Source organism: Stomoxys calcitrans, chromosome 2 (genome assembly GCF_963082655.1).
Source record: "Stomoxys calcitrans chromosome 2, idStoCalc2.1, whole genome shotgun sequence".
Taxonomy (NCBI): Eukaryota; Metazoa; Arthropoda; class Insecta; order Diptera; family Muscidae; genus Stomoxys; species Stomoxys calcitrans.
The window spans coordinates 99,071,792-99,088,109 of record NC_081553.1 but is presented as its reverse complement, the minus strand read 5'-3'; the positions used below and the strand labels follow the sequence as shown (position 1 = coordinate 99,088,109).

Here is a 16,318-nt window from a genome sequence, read left to right as displayed (position 1 = left end):
TGAAAGGCCAATAAAAACAAAAGTACTTCAGTTATTCCTTTTACGTTCAAGAATACAATATACCAATTTTTATATCCTACACCACCACTGTGGTACAGAGTAATATAACTTAGTGCATTTGTTTGTACCACCTAGAAGGAAGAATCACTTTCTGATTCGATTTAGCTGTGTCCGTCTGTCTGTCCATGTTAATATGTGAACAAAATACAGGTCACCATTTTCAGGCGATCGTCTTCAAATTTGGCACATAGATTTTTTTGGCGTACAAAATGAAATTGGAAAAAATCGGTTCAGGTTATACGTATGTTCGTCCGATTTGTACTAATATTGCAATAATGTGGTCATTTGTTAACCAATTCTGCCGGTTTTCACTTCTAGAGCCACTGCAAGCGCATTTATTGACCAATCTTGCCAAAATGTTGCACAACGCTTTCCTAGACGGTTTCCACAATATCTAAGAAGTTTGTTCGAAATTGGTTCAAATTTAAATATAGCTCCCATATATATGTTCGTCAGATTTTAAGAAATTTGGAAATAAACTTCTCATTTGTTAAACGATTCACTCGAAATTTAGTAAGGATTTTCTTATGACTATGATTTAGATTTAGCTCCCATGTGTATGTTCATGAGATTTTGGGTAATTTACAATAATGTTGTTGTTGTTGTAGTAGCAGTGTGTGGTACACTGAGGCGGCAACAATAATGTTGTCATTTGTTGTTGTTGTTGCTGTAGAAGTTTGTTGTATACTGAGGCGGCAGCCCTTGCCTTCATCGGGTCAATGCGGTACGTACAACTGGCTGACATGGGATTGCTTGTCTTTTGGCCAAAGTTATTATTACAGTTTGAACATAGTTGCTCGAAATGTGATACGGATTGTTTAATAACCATCTGGAAATATTCGCCGAGGTCCATCAAAATTGGTTCAGAATAAGATAATGCTCCTGCTTTTAACTTATAGGTTAGTTGAAGGGTATAATACAGTCGGCGCCGCCCGACTTTTGCCTTCCCTTACTTGTTTTCCATCAGTCTTGAAAATGACATCGTGTAAATGGCGACCCCCACTGCACATATACTGATAAAGTCGATTTTTTGAAATTCATGTCCACTCTTTGCAGCATATCAATCGGTATGTTGGCAATGGTGTCGCGAATGTTGTTCTTAAGGTGTGCTATGGTCCGTGGTCGATCCACATAAACAAGGGATTTTAAGTTTTGAATGTTGATGCAGCCGGAAATGTGAAAGTGAGGCTAGTCACTGGAAAAAAACTATCGCGTCTTCAGGCAGGTTGTCAATCAGCATTTAACATGCATTTGGCGGGCAACAAAATCACGTTCAGTTAAAGGTCTTGATGGAGAATTCGTCGAACAGTGATGTCAGAAATTTCAATAGCAGCTGCGTGTTTGCCGAACGCCAGGAAGAACGCACAACTGACTGCCTCACTTTTTCGATATTTTTCGGAGTTATGATGGTCCGTTGAAGTCCATTTCTGGACCACACTCCCGAAATGAGTTAACACACGACTGAATCAAATTACGGCTAGGGGTTATTGGCGCCTTTAAATAACCAATGCCCACCCTGTTCCCGCGGTAATCGTTCCTTTGGACCGGAACGAGATTTTTCACCTACAGCAGCTTGACGATGATCGCCACCTCCACTTGAAAACGTGGTTACAACAACAACACGACCAGGAAGGAGTCTATGAGGACGAATTTCAAAGCAAGTGCGGAAGGCAACAAGAGGGCGACGTTTCGAAAGAAAGCTCTCGACGGCGAAGTCCCAAAGAGAAACAAACATGGGGACTTCCCCCTCCATATCCGCCACTCTTGTCCCCCTCCACGCCCAACTCATAGCTCGAGAGAATTTTTTAAAGGCGTACCCAGTACCATATTGCTATTACTCACTACTATTACATTACGCTGGGACAAACGTTTGGGACTCCCAACGCTCGAGCTTCGCATTTGTTTTGCTGTTGCGAATTTGCAAAACTTTTTTAACTGCATTTATTTAGTTAATTATTGTGTTATTTTTTATCATAATTTATTTGTTCATTTTTCACTCACATATCCAATACCAATACATGTCAAAAGTACTTGATTCTCATTAAGCTTCTGCTCAGTAAAACGGGCTCCACACATTTTTTCTGCCACATAAATTGCCGTTCGAGTGTGATTAGTCAGAGGAGTAGTAAGAATTTTAGATTGCCCCTTTGCCAATGCCATGTACAAAATCAATTGATCTTGTACATATGAATCCACACAAATTTGATGGGATAACAGTTGTGCTAAATCACGACCAGCTTTGGCTCCCAATTCTTGGGCATCTACTTTTTTCTCACCCAAACTGGATGAACCAATAGTGCAATTGGTATTGGTGGTAGCTTTCAGTACAACACCGGAACCATTGTCTCGTGCTACTTCAGGAGATTCCTTGTACGCCTCCAATTGACACTGATGTGAGCCCCTTAACACACTCAATTCCTGTTCTGCAGATATTTTCATACTTTTTGCCAAATCAGCTGGCAAACGTCCGGCAGCAAAACACCAGCCAGTGACTTCCTGTATATTGCCAAAGTCGGTTAAGCTAATGGGGTTGAGGCATCTCACTGGGGGTATGTGAACTTTGCAACGACCACCTCCTCGAGGATAATAGCCTCTTGTCATGAGATCGAAATCAAATGATACTCCGAATTGCTCTAGATTTGGCCTTAATACTTCAGTCATAAAGTCTACTTGTGGAGCCATTCCCACATTCGTGCCACCAATAAGTTCTAATTCCGATTGGGCTCCAGCAAAAGATAATACTGGCAAGGCACATTGTAGAACCAACGATATGCTTGCCGCTGTTTGAGTGTTTACAAAATATTTGCCAGCCTTTATTTTATTGGGATTAAATTCAACTTCTGTTGATTTGATGTAATTGCCATTGACTTGAGCATCTGTGATTTGCACCAACAAATTTAATCCAAACAAATGTTGATTAGATAGACCAGGGTTAGGACGGTTTGCCCGAATGTTTACTATACGTACTGGCCTCCTCAAGATACAGCTAAAACTTAAAGCGTTTCTTAGAATTTGACCACCACCTTCCAAGTATTTGCCATCAATTTCCATAAATTCGATGGGCATTGCAAAAAAGGACTTTTTGAATTAAATAAAGAAATGCAGAAATAACACCGGCGATGCTGCTAGCTTGCTGCAAACCCCTATACGGTCTTTGGCTAGCAGTCAGCTGTTTTGGTTTAATAGTGGTTTTAGTAAATATGCAAACGTAACGTATCGTTTATAGCATTATCCAGTGCTTTCTTAACTTTAAGATTAATAAAAGAAGTAAATAAAGGTATTTTACAGTACTATATACTGCAAGAAATTGTTTCGCCCTATTCAATATCGTCATAGAGAAAGCTTTGTGTTTATATATGTATGACTATATTAATATAATAGTCCATTTTCTATTCTCAATACTTCTTCACAAACGGACGATCCGCAGCACTTACGCCTTTCCACTAACTGCAGCAAACCAGTATTGACTGCGTCTGCAGCAAAACTTTTGTTTACATCTATAATTTGCATTGGGAGTGATTTGTAGCAAAAATTAAGTTATTAACAAAAAGATATGGAAAAATTAAATGCCACTCTTAACTCGGTCAAAGCCTTACGTTCCAGCGTTCGACAATGTTTCGAACAATTGGCCGATGGCACTGCCTCTGAACAGTCAGAGGATAGCCGCACAAAATTTCTACTTGAGTTTCAGGAAAATTACAGCCACATCAATCAACAATTAAGGTACAGATGGAATATTTCTTAATTTTATTCCTAACAATTCATATTGTTTTGCAGAGAAGTGGAAACCTTAATTCAAGGCCTACAACCACCGTTGGGTCCCTACTATTTGGGTAATACCACATTTTTGGCACAGGAAATCACTCAAGATCGTCAAGCTATGTATTCACAACTGGTTAGCAGTTATAAATGGATAGACAAAGTGCATGAGCACAGTTTATTGGCTTTTAACAATCTTAATCTAAATAATTTAAGGCGCTCGTACACCTATTGTTCTCAGAAAAGGGGAAGAGTACAATATACATCGTGCAACAATCCAGATCCTGAGTAAGTGGAATTATTTATAAAATTAAAAGATGGTATATATGGTTGTTGTAGACCACCGTAGCGCTGAGGTTAACATGTTCACCTATGATGCTTAACACTTGGGTTCGAATCCTGGCGAGACCATCATAACACGCCGTGCGGACTCTGCTGTAAAAAGGAGGTCTCTTATCATTGAGCTTATACTTGAATCGAACTGCACTCATTGATATGTGAGAAGTTTGCCCCTGTTCCTTAATGGAATGTTCATTGGCAAATGTGCAATTTGCAATAGATGGTTGTTGGATGCCAATGTGATAAATGGGCCAAAATAAGAACAAATGTGGGTGATAAACTAATCCCTTGGTAGCTGATTCTGGATTGACAGGATAGAATCCTCATCGGTCAATGCCCTCGCAGGGTGCAAGCTTTTTTTTATCGTTAAAGAGAAATCTCCAATAGTGCCTACTCCGTACACTTCATATCTGCTCCTGCATTAAATAAAATCTCGAGCCCTGGTTCTGTTCTGATGGGGACTCGATCCATCATGGTGCGGTTGCAGGAAAGTGTAACCGATGCATGAATTGGTCGCTTTTCCGCCCTTGCCAGGCGAGTATAGGCCTTAAACGTTCGATAGCGATTTTTTTGTTGAGCAAGGATTTGAGGAGAGAGTAGGATTTTTTTTAATCAGTTACTGCTTATATTTTTTAGTAATTTGTTTTTAATTTGTTATTTAGTTTTATTCAGATTCAGTAAGTCTTAAATAGGTTCAAAGTTTTTTCGTTTTCTTTTTTTATGTTTTTTATTTTAATTGAGTGTTTTTTTAACTTATGTTAGAAAAGTACGTCTTATGCATAGTGTGATTGTTTATAGGTCTGATGGCATCGCATTGCATGAAATGGATAAATAAAGGAAGCCAAAACTTCGTGTAAAATGAAACAGGTAGTTCCCCAATATAGGGTGATGTCTCCAGCACTGTTAAACCTCTACTCTTCCTATGCGCCCTTCAACATACTTCACGAATCAACGATCATGGCTTCTGGTCCCTACTTGGATGCCATTTGAGATAGGTAAAGCTTTGTCGATTTTGCCGCCTATTTCGCTGCAAGAAATTTAAAGATATCAGCCACCAAATTTTCAGCCATATTGTTCCATAGCTGGACACCGGAAGTATGTCAGTAGCTAAATGGAAAGTCAACGGTGTAATGATACTAAAGAATTAGATCGTTTCTATCCGCAGATACAAGTATATTATCTAAGCAGTTACAACTGGGCTATTATCGCAGAAGCTATCCACATCACAATCTTGGCAAAAACTTCCTAAAGTTAAATGGACTCGTCATAGTCTAGAGCAGGGATGCCAACTTAGTTCTTCTCACACTAAATTTGGTGTCCATTAGGTCACTCAAAAAAGGTACTACCTAGTGCCAAACGAAAAAAAAATGTTCTACGTGAACTCTTTTTTTTATTTTTTAAAAATTTTGTAAATTTTTAATGGAAATCACAATTTTTTCTGGCACGAGGAACCTATTCTATTTCATTTTGCATACATTTTCCCACAAACATTGCATTAAGAAAGAGGAGATACTTCTCTCATTCAATGAGTGCAGTCCAAATAAAGATTTAGCTCAACGATGACAGACATTTTTTTGCCGAGCCTGTACGGAGTGCTGATTTACGACTCCTCTTTGAATCGAATTTTTAGATGCTCTGAGTATTTGTTTGCACCACTAAAAAATGTTTTTGATTTGAAACCAAGTGATCTGATGAGTCAATCTAATCGACGGCTGAGCGGTGTGAACGAAAACATTCGTAGGTAATACCCTACTATTGTACGTCTATTCTTACACGGGCTGTGATATTCTGTAAACTCCCTTCATCAAAAAACAAGCAAAATATGAATCACTTTCTAAGCGTTTTCTTCAAAAAATAAGCTCAAAATTGCATAATTTTCAAGTTCTAAAAATGCTGTAGCTCCTTAATTTTTTCGAACTTCCAAAAGCAGTTCGTGATTCAAAAATCGTATAGGAATCCTAAAATAAATAGCATTTCTGCAAATTTTCACTTTTATAATTTTCGCAAAATTTTAGAAAAATTTTCAATTTTTGATGCCGCAAATAATTTTTTATTGAGTAAACAAAAATGAAGTTTGTGATGAAAAAATGCGGTATAATGCATCGTCTGACTGTTTTTTTCGTGATTCGAAATTCGAATAGGAATGCTAAAATAAACAGCATTTTCTTAAATTTTAACTTTTATTTTTCGCAATTTTTTATGAAAATTTCCAATTTTTGATGCCCCAAGAATTTTTTAATTGAGTACAAAGAAATGAAATTTGTCGCGAAAAAATGCGGTGTGATGCAATCCCTGGATGTTTTCCTCAAAAATCAAACTCAAAATCGCATAATTGTTATTTTATGTGACTTTCAAACTGCAACCTTTTCATTTTTCATTCATTTTTTCGATTTTCAAACATCCAAAAGCAGTTCTTGATTCGAAATTCGAATAGGAATCCAAAAATAAAAGGTATTTCCTCCAATTTTCTTTTTCTTATTTTTCGCAATTTTTGAGGAAAGGGGTTAGCCTTATAAAAATTTTCAATATTTGATGCCCCAAAATTTTTGGAATTGAGTACATAAAAGTAAAGATTGTGGCGATAAAATACGCTGTAATGCAATCCCTGAGTGTTTTCCTAAAAAAACAAGAGCTCAAAATCGCATAATTGTGATTTAATGTGACTTTCAAACTGCAACCTTTCCAGGGTTGAAAACCCTGTAACTTGTTAATTTTTTCGAATTTCAAAAATCCAAAAGCAGTTCTTGATTCGAAATTCGAATAGGAATCCAAAACTAAAAAGCAAGTTAATGATACTTTTGTTTCATAAAATAAAAAAATTTATTTATTTTTTTATCTTGGAGTTATACCTTCTTCTTTATTGAGTCTTAATTATCAACCGAACTTAAAAACTAACAAATTCATTTTTTATCATATTAAAGTTATCATATTCGTATGTTAACGTGATTATCAAGAATTATTAAGAAATCACCTGTTTACTTATTATAGTTGCCAGACATGGTGTCAGCATTTTAATGGGAACGAAAATCATTGTTTTAATTTACATTAATTTGACATATGTAAACATTTTTTGTGTTAACTCCTCCGCCCTTAATTTCGAACGTCCACGTTCGTTATGGTGAATTGTGAATTATTGTCGATTATTTGTGTTGGAGAAGAAATGTCCAGTTTTGTTGATTTGGCATTTTTCTGGTACTTGGAGATTATTTTGTGTGGTCATGAATAAGCTTATCAAAGCCATTGAAGTAAGGCTGATGGCAAATCATCTAATTTGTTTTATTTCCAATAATTTTATTATTGACGTATTATTCATATGAAGTTGTTCTAGACTTTGTTCATAAGAGCTTATTGATGGTGCATGTATAATGGCAGGCAAAGGTTTGTATCGAATTGACTCGGTTAAACTATATTCTTGACTATCAATTTTTATAGATGTGTTCTGATATTTAATTACATAAGTTCCTTTTAGATCAATTTGTTCTCCATTAATTTCTATACTATTATTAAATTCATTTAATAATAATAGATCAGGGGTTACACTTTCGACTTTTGGAATGTGAAATCCATTTGTTGAAGTACACTGTGATTTCTTCTCTTTAAGTAAATTGGGCAGGCATTTCTCATTCGTAATATCTAAAAAATTATTATTGTTACATATTCTTAAATTGTTAATAGTTTTACATTCTTTTCTTATGGCTAACAGATTTTTCTTACATATTATTATTTCATTATATTTAATTTTGTATATAATTTTGTTTTTTTTTAACGGGTTTTATTAATTTTGACTCGCAGCTCTCTTTATCCGTTATTGGTAAATCTATTACAAATATTAATTTATCTGAACTACTTGCTATTTTTGTTTCGCTAAATTCTAAAGCTTCTTCTAAGTTAATATAATCAAGTTTTGTTTCATCAATTTTTTCTATTAATATGTTTATTTCATCTTTCTTTTATAATCATTACAAGTGCATTCTTAATTGATTCGCTATCTGCAAGTGGTTTTGAGATATAATTTGTGTTTTCAGTTAATTTGTTTATAGCGTTAATTACATTTCTGTTGTTGTTGTTGTTGTTGTAGCAGTGTATTGTACACTGTTTATCACATATTGTTTGTTATCATTATTAGATAATTCATTAATATTTCCATCTAAAATCATTAAATCATTATGATCTGGCGTTCCGGCGATCCATTTCCAGATCGTTCCGAGGAAATCAATTGATCTTTTACTTTTTTTCTTAATCTGAGTTTATTCAAAGCTAGTTGGGATTGGGATAATTCGTAAATGAGGAAATGATTGATGGGATGTTTAGGACTTATTCTCTGATAAATTGATTGATTTATATCCTGTAACGCTATTTGATATTCGGATATGTTAACCGAATGGACTAATTTAAATTATCCTATTTGTAATTTCGAATGTCTTGTATCAAATGTTATTATCGGCGAGTTGGAGTATTTTAATATTTCTATTTGGGCAACGCAAAGAGCGCAAAGAGAGTTATGTACTATTTTATTTTTGTTCCTTATAATAATGTCTGATTTGTTTTCTGAGACTATTTCCATTCCATACTTTTGTAAAAATTTGTTTCTCGGATGCTTATATTATTGTCACAAAAATTTGTTCTCCTATCGCATAATCTTTATAAGGCTTCCTATTTTTATTGTGATATTTTAAATCTGTTTCTTGTTTTGATTTTAATCTTTCAATATTTTCTTTCCTAAGTATTTCTAACTGTATGGGATCTGTTGTTACTCTATGACTAAAGAACACTTCTATGGGTTTGAAGTTAGCGGTAGTGTGGATAGAGTTATTATATCTATATAATGCCTGATGATACAACGCATTATTTCGTTCAGCGTGGAATGAAATCTTTCTATTTGTCCATTTGTGGTACTAATATGTGGAGGGGCTTTGAAAATTTCTATTCCATATTGATCTTTTAACATGAACCTTATTGAAGCAGCTGCTAACGATTTTTCATTGTCAACAACAATTTGTTTCGGAAATCCAAATGAAGTTATTAATTCACGAAGAGGTTCTTTAATGTCCTCCACAGAACGTGATTCTATTATTTTTGCCTGAGCATATTTAGAGAACTTATCAATACCTGTAAGTATTATTTTATGGTTTACATAGAATAGATCTAGATGAACTATTTGAACGGGATATTCTGGGATCGGTGTTGCTTTCAATATTGGTTTGTTTGAGTGTCTTTCATATTTTTGCTCTTTACAAACAATACATTGCTGTTAATGTTAATTTTAGCTTGCATACCGGGAAAATAGAATTCTTTTATAAGTTGACATTTATTTTTTTCGCGTTTCTATGTGATCGTTTGTGTTCTTTTATGATTTCATGATTCATTTGTCAGATCGGTAACAACTTCTCTTGAAAATCTTACTTTGTAATTTCCAAAATGAAGAGGATAATCCTCCTATAGTTATTTCATCGGTAGTAATGCCATTAATCACTGATGGATTAAGATATCTTTTCAGTAAGGAAATAAGTTCTTTATCGCTGTAATTGTTTCGGGTAATAGTATGACGATGATAGGTAGGGAAAATTATTTCAAATTTATAAGATGGTAGATGTCATCAGTCTGCAAAAATATTTGATTCTTAAAAACGTTTATAGATGCATTGGCAAATGCTATCAAATCCTCGGATGAACTCTCATCACTGTGTTGCGTAGGTGTTAAGGAATTCACTTGTGGTGCTAGTGAATTCCTTAACTAACGTTAGTTAGTTTTTCTGGTTTGTATTGAAGTTCGTAGTTGTATTCTTCTAAGGTAGCTTTCCATCTTCTTAGTTTGCTGTTTGGTTTTTTTGTTGCTTAGTGCGTGAGTTAGGGGTTGGTGATCTGTTATTATTTTTATTTTAGCAGATCCATAGAGATAATTCCTGAAACTTTCTAAGGCCCATATTATAGCGAGCATTTTCCGTTCATTTTTCGCATAATTCTCCTCAGGTTTTCTTAGAGTCCTGGAAATAAAAGCTTTTGGGCGATCCTCTTGAGATAATACTGAACCTAACGCAAAGTTCGCTGCATCGGTAATGAGTTGAAATTCTTTTTTGAAATCTGGGTGTGCTAGCACAACATCCTGTCCAACTAAAGCATTCTTAAGCTTATTAAAGGCTTCTATTGAATTTTTATTAAGAGAAATTTGTTTTTTACTAGACTGAGTTTTTGGCAGTTTGCCTTTCTCCCCCCTTAAAAGGGCTGTCAGGGGCTTTGCAATTTTCGCGTAATCCCAAACAGAGCGGCGGTAATAACCGGACAGACCTAAAAAAGGATTTAAGTTTTTTTACCGTTCTAGGTTGTGGGAAGTTTTTTGTGGCCTCCAATTTTTTTGGATTTGTTCTGATTCCATCACTTGAAATTATGGAACCCTGAAACACTACTTCGTTCTTAATAAACTCGCTCTTGTAAAGCTGTACCTTCATATTTGCGTTCTGTAATGTTCGAAAAATTATCTCAACGTGTTCAAGATGTTCTTTTTCAGTTTCGCTGAAAATTAGTATATCATCTACATACACGAAACATATTTTCCCAATCTGTTGGCGTAATATGTCGTCTAGTGTTCTCTGGAAAATTGGTGGTGAATTCTTTAATCCGAAGGGAAGTGTCTTGAAATCATACTTTCCATTGTTTACCGAAAATACAGTCTTTTCGATATCTTGCTGTCTTAATGGAATTTGATAAAACCCACTTTTGAGATCTATAACGGAAAACCATTTTTTATTACCTAGCTGCATTAAGATACTTCGGGGATGGGATATCTATCTGCTATTGTTACTTCGTTAAGCTTGCGATAATCCATTACCATTCGAAATTTTCTTTTTCCAGAAGCATCTAATTTCTTTGGTACTATCCATACAGGTGCGTTGTATGGAGAACTTGATGGCCTGATTATACCGTTTGAGAGCAATTCGTTGATCTGTTTTTCCACTTCTTCCTTTAGAGAAGGGTAAGGGTAACTTCTAGAGTAAACTGGTTTGTCCGTGGTTGTTCTGATTTCGCCTTTCACCATTGTTGTAAAGGTAAGTTTTTCGTCTGGCTCCAGAAATAATTTGGGGTATTTGGCTTTTAATTTTCCTATGGCGTCTTTCTTCTCTGAAGTCATATGCTGAGTTCTAACTCCGATTGTATTAACATCACTTGAATATTCTTGGTTTATTTTTATTATTTTGCCGCCTCTTATAATCATCAAACTACGTTCTATATATATTATTGCCGAAAGTTGCTTTAAGCTGTCATTCCCTAATATGGCATAAAAAGATTTAAGAGTTGGGAGTATGAAAAATTTTATAGGAATTTCATTATTTCCGAAAAAGTGTGCAAAGGTATGGTGCTTTACTTTAATGGGACCTCCTATTGAATCTTTAATTCATTTAAATTTCTAATTTTTTGATAAATTAATATATATTTTCACTTTCAAACTGCAACCTTTTCAAGGTCAAAAACGCTGTAACTCGTTCATTTTTTCGAATTTCAAAAATCCAAAAGCAGTTCCTGCTTCGAAATTTGAATAGGAATCCAAAAATAAAAGGTATTTCCTCAAATTTTCACTTTCATATTTTTCGCAATTTTTTAGGAAAGGGGTTAGCCTTATGAAAATTTTCAATTTTTGATACCCCAAAAATTTTTGAATTGAGTGCACAGAAGTAAAGTTTGTGGCGAAAAATTGCGATATAATGCAATCCCTGAATGTTTTCCTCAAAAAACAAGTTCAAAATCGCATAATTGTGATTTTATGTGACTTTCAAACTGGAATCTTTTCAAAGTCGAAAACGCTGTAGCTCGTTAATTTGTTCGAATTTCAAAAATCCAAAAGCAGTTCCTGATTCGAAATTGGAATAGGAATCCAAAAATAAAAGATATTTCCTCAAATTTTCACTTTCATATTTTTCGCAATTTTTTTGGAAAGGGGTTAGCCTTATGAAAATTTTCAATTTTTGATGCCTCAAAAATTTTTGAATTGAGTACACAGAAGTAAAGTTTGTGGCGAAAAATTGCTATATAATGCACTCCCTGAATGTTTTCCTCAAAAAACAAGTTCAAAATCGCATAATTGTGATTTTATGTGACTTTCAAACTGCAACTTTTTCAAGGTCGAAAACGCTGTAGCTCATTAATTTGTTCGAATTTCAAAAATCCAAAAGCAGTTCCTGGTTCGAAATTGGAATAGGAATCCAAAAATAAACGGTATTTCCTCAAATTTTCACTTTCATATTTTTCGCAATTTTTTAAATTTTTGATGCCCCAAAAATTTTTGAATTGAGTACACAGAAATAAAGTTTGTGGCGAAAAATTGCGATATAATGCAATCCCTGAATGTTTTTCTCAAAAAACAAGCTCAAAATCGCATAATTGTGATTTTATGTGACTTTCAAACTGCAACTTTTTCAAGGTCGAAAACGCTGTAGCTCGTTAATTTGTTCGAATTTCAAAAATCCAAAAGCAGTTCCTGGTTTCACTTTCATATTTTTCGCATATTTTTAGGAAAGGGGTTAGCCTTATGAAAATTTTCAATTTTTGATGCCCCAAAAATGTTTGAATTGAGTACACAGAAGTAAAGTTTGTGGCGAAAACTTGCGAAATAATGCAATCCCTGAATGTTTTCCTCAAAAAAACAAGTTCAAAATCACATAATTGTGATTTTATGTGACTTTCAAACTGCAACCTTTTCAAGGTCGAAAACGCTGTAGCTCGTTCATTTTTTCCAATTTCAAAAATCCAAAAGCAGTTCTTGATTCGTAATTAGAATAGGAATCCAAAAATAAAAGGTATTTCCTCAAATTTTCACTTTCATATTTTTCGCATTTTTTTAGGAAAGGGGTTAGCCATATGAAAATTTTAAATTTTTGATACCCCAAAAATTTTTGATTGAGTACATAAAAGTAAAGATTGTGGCGAAAAATTGCGATATAATGCAATCCCTGAATGTTTTCCTCAAAAAACAAGTTCAAAATCGCATAATTGTGATTTTATGTGAATTTTAAACTGCAACCTTTTCAAGGTCGAAAACGCTGTAACTCGTTCATTTTTTCGAATTTCAAAAATCCAAAAGCAGTTCCTGATTCGAAATTTGAATAGGAATCCAAAAATGAAAGGTATTTCCTCAAATTTTCACTTTCATATTTTTCGCATTTTTTTAGGAAAGGGGTTAGCCTTATGAAAATTTTCAATTTTTGATGCCCCAAAAATGTTTGAATTGAGTACACAGAAGTAAAGTTTGTGGCGAAAAATTGCGATATAATGCAATCCCTGAATGTTTTTCTCAAAAAACAAGCTCAAAATCGCATAATTGTGATTTTATGTGACTTTCAAACTGGAACCTTTTCAAAGTCGAAAACGCTGTAGCTCGTTAATTTGTTCGAATTTCAAAAATCCAAAAGCAGTTCCTGATTCGAAATTGGAATAGGAATCCAAAAATAAACGGTATTTCCTCAAATTTTCACTTTCATATTTTTCGCAATTTTTTAGGAAAGGGGTTAGTTAGCCTTATGAAAATTTTCAATTTTTGATGCCCCAAAAATGTTTGAATTGAGTACACAGAAGTAAAGTTTGTGGCGAAAAATTGCGATATAATGATATCCCTGAATGTTTTTCTCAAAAAACAAGCTCAAAATCGCATAATTGTGATTTTATGTGACTTTCAAACCGCAACCTTTTCAAGGTCGAAAACGCTGTAGCTCGTTCATTTTTTCGAATTTCAAAAATTCAAAAGCAGTTCCTGATTCGAAATTTGAATAGGAATCCAAAAATAAAAGATATTTCCTCAAATTTTCACTTTCATATTTTTCGCAATTTTTTTGAAAAGGGGTTAGCCTTATGAAAATTTTCAATTTTTGATGCCCCAAAAATTTTTGAATTGAGTACACAGAAGTAAAGTTTATGGCGAAAACTTGCGATATAATGCAATCCCGAAAACGCTGTAGCTCGTTAATTTGTTCGAATTTTAAAAATCCAAAAGCAGTTCCTGATTCGAAATTTGAATAGGAATCCAAAAATAAAAGGTATTTCCTCAAATTTGCACTTTCATATTTTTTCGCAATTTTTTTATGACAGGGGTTAGCCTTATGAAAATTTTCAATTTTTGATGCCCCAAAAATTTTTGAATTGAGTACACAGAAGTAAAGTTTGTGGCGAAAAATTGCGATATAATGATATCCCTGAATGTTTTTCTCAAAAAACAAGCTCAAAATCGCATAATTGTGATTTTATGTGACTTTCAAACTGGAACCTTTTCAAGGTCGAAAACGCTGTAGCTCGTTCATTTTTTCGAATTTCAAAAATTCAAAAGCAGTTCCTGATTCGAAATTTGAATAGGAATCCAAAAATAAAAGGTATTTCCTCAAATTTTCACTTTCATATTTTTCGCAATTTTTTAGGAAAGGGTTAGCCTTATGAAAATTGTCAATGTTTGATGCCCTAAAATTTTTTGAATTAAGTACACAGAAGTAAAGTTTGTGGCGAAAAATTGCGATATAATGCAATCCCTGAATGTTTTCCTCAAAAAACAAGTTTAAAATCGCATAATTGTGATTTTATGTGACTTTCAAACTGGAACCTTTTCAAAGTCGAAAACGCTGTAGCTCGTTAATTTGTTCGAATTTCAAAAATCCAAAAGCAGTTCCTGATTCGAAATTGGAATAGGAATCCAAAAATAAACGGTATTTCCTCAAATTTTCACTTTCATATTTTTCGCAATTTTTTAGGAAAGGGGTTAGTTAGCCTTATGAAAATTTTCAATTTTTGATGCCCCAAAAATGTTTGAATTGAGTACACAGAAGTAAAGTTTGTGGCGAAAACTTGCGAAATAATGCAATCCCTGAATGTTTTCCTCAAAAAAACAAGTTCAAAATCGCATAATTGTGATTTTATGTGACTTTCAAACTGCAACCTTTTCAAGGTCGAAAACGCTGTACCTCGTTCATTTTTTCCAATTTCAAAAATCCAAAAGCAGTTCTTGATTCGTAATTAGAATAGGAATCCAAAATTAAAAGGTATTTTCTCAAATTTTCACTTTCATATTTTTCGCATTTTTTTAGGAAAGGGGTTAGCCTTATGAAAATTTTCAATTTTTGATGCCCCAAAATTTTTTGAATTGAGTACACAGAAAATTTTATGAAAATTTTCAATTTTTGATGCCCCAAAAATTTTTGAATTGAGTACACAGAAGTAAAGTTTATGGCGAAAACTTGCGATATAATGCAATCCCGAAAACGCTGTAGCTCGTTAATTTGTTCGAATTTCAAAAATCCAAAACCAGTTCCTGATTCGAAATTTGGATAGGAATCCAAAAATTAAAGATATTTCTTAAAATTTTCACTTTCATATTTTTCGCAATTTTTTTGGAAAGGGGTTAGCCTAATGAAAATTGTCAATGTTTGATGCCCCAAAAATTTTTGAATTGAGTACACAGAAGTAAAGTTTGTGGCGAAAAATTGCGATATAATGCAATCCCTGAATGTTTTTCTCAAAAAACAAGCTCAAAATCGCATAATTGTGATTTTATGTGACTTTCATACTGGAACCTTTTCAAAGTCGAAAACGCTGTAGCTCGTTAATTTGTTCGAATTTCAAAAATCCAAAAGCAGTTCCTGATTCGAAATTTGGATAGGAATCCAAAAATTAAAGATATTTCTTAAAATTTTCACTTTCATATTTTTCGCAATTTTTTTGGAAAGGGGTTAGCCTTATGAAAATTTTCAATTTTTGATACCCCAAAAAATTTTTGAATTGAGTACATAAAAGTAAATATTGTGGCGAAAAATTGCGATATAATGCAATCCCCGAATGTTTTCCTAAAAAAACCAGTTAAAAATCGCATAATTGTGATTTTATGTGACTTTCAAACTGCAACCTTTTCAAGGTCGAAAACGCTGTAGCTCGTTAATTTGTTCGAATTTCAAAAATCTGATTCGAAATTTGGATAGGAATCCAAAAATAAAAGATATTTCTTAAAATTTTCACTTTCATATTTTTCGCAATTTTTTTGGAAAGGGGTTAGCCTAATGAAAATTGTCAATGTTTGATGCCCCAAAAATTTTTGAATTGAGTACACAGAAGTAAAGTTTTTGGCGAAAAATTGCGATATAATGCAATCCCGAAAACGCTGTAGCTCGTTAATTTGTTCGAATTTCAAAAATCCA

General features: G+C 33.8%; 2 protein-coding genes across 2 annotated transcripts in view; one reads left to right on the top strand and one right to left on the bottom strand.

Moving 5' to 3' along the window:
* Window positions 1–2,001: 2,001 nt before the first annotated feature.
* On the bottom strand, window positions 2,002–3,218 carry LOC106090906 (RNA 3'-terminal phosphate cyclase). Its single transcript, XM_013257261.2, has one exon. It carries the CDS (start codon window positions 3,124–3,126, stop codon window positions 2,047–2,049), a length of 1,080 nt encoding a protein of 359 aa, XP_013112715.2. The 5' UTR covers window positions 3,127–3,218; the 3' UTR covers window positions 2,002–2,046.
* A 285-nt stretch (window positions 3,219–3,503) lies between these two features.
* LOC106089450 (mediator of RNA polymerase II transcription subunit 27) overlaps window positions 3,504–16,318 on the top strand; it is a 91,183-nt gene continuing 78,368 nt past the window's right edge. Inside the window, exons 1-2 of the mRNA XM_059362419.1 lie at window positions 3,504–3,783; window positions 3,838–4,107. Coding sequence (XP_059218402.1) covers window positions 3,614–3,783; window positions 3,838–4,107 — 440 coding nt within the window. The 5' untranslated portion in view covers window positions 3,504–3,613. The remainder of the gene's footprint in view (window positions 3,784–3,837; window positions 4,108–16,318) is intronic.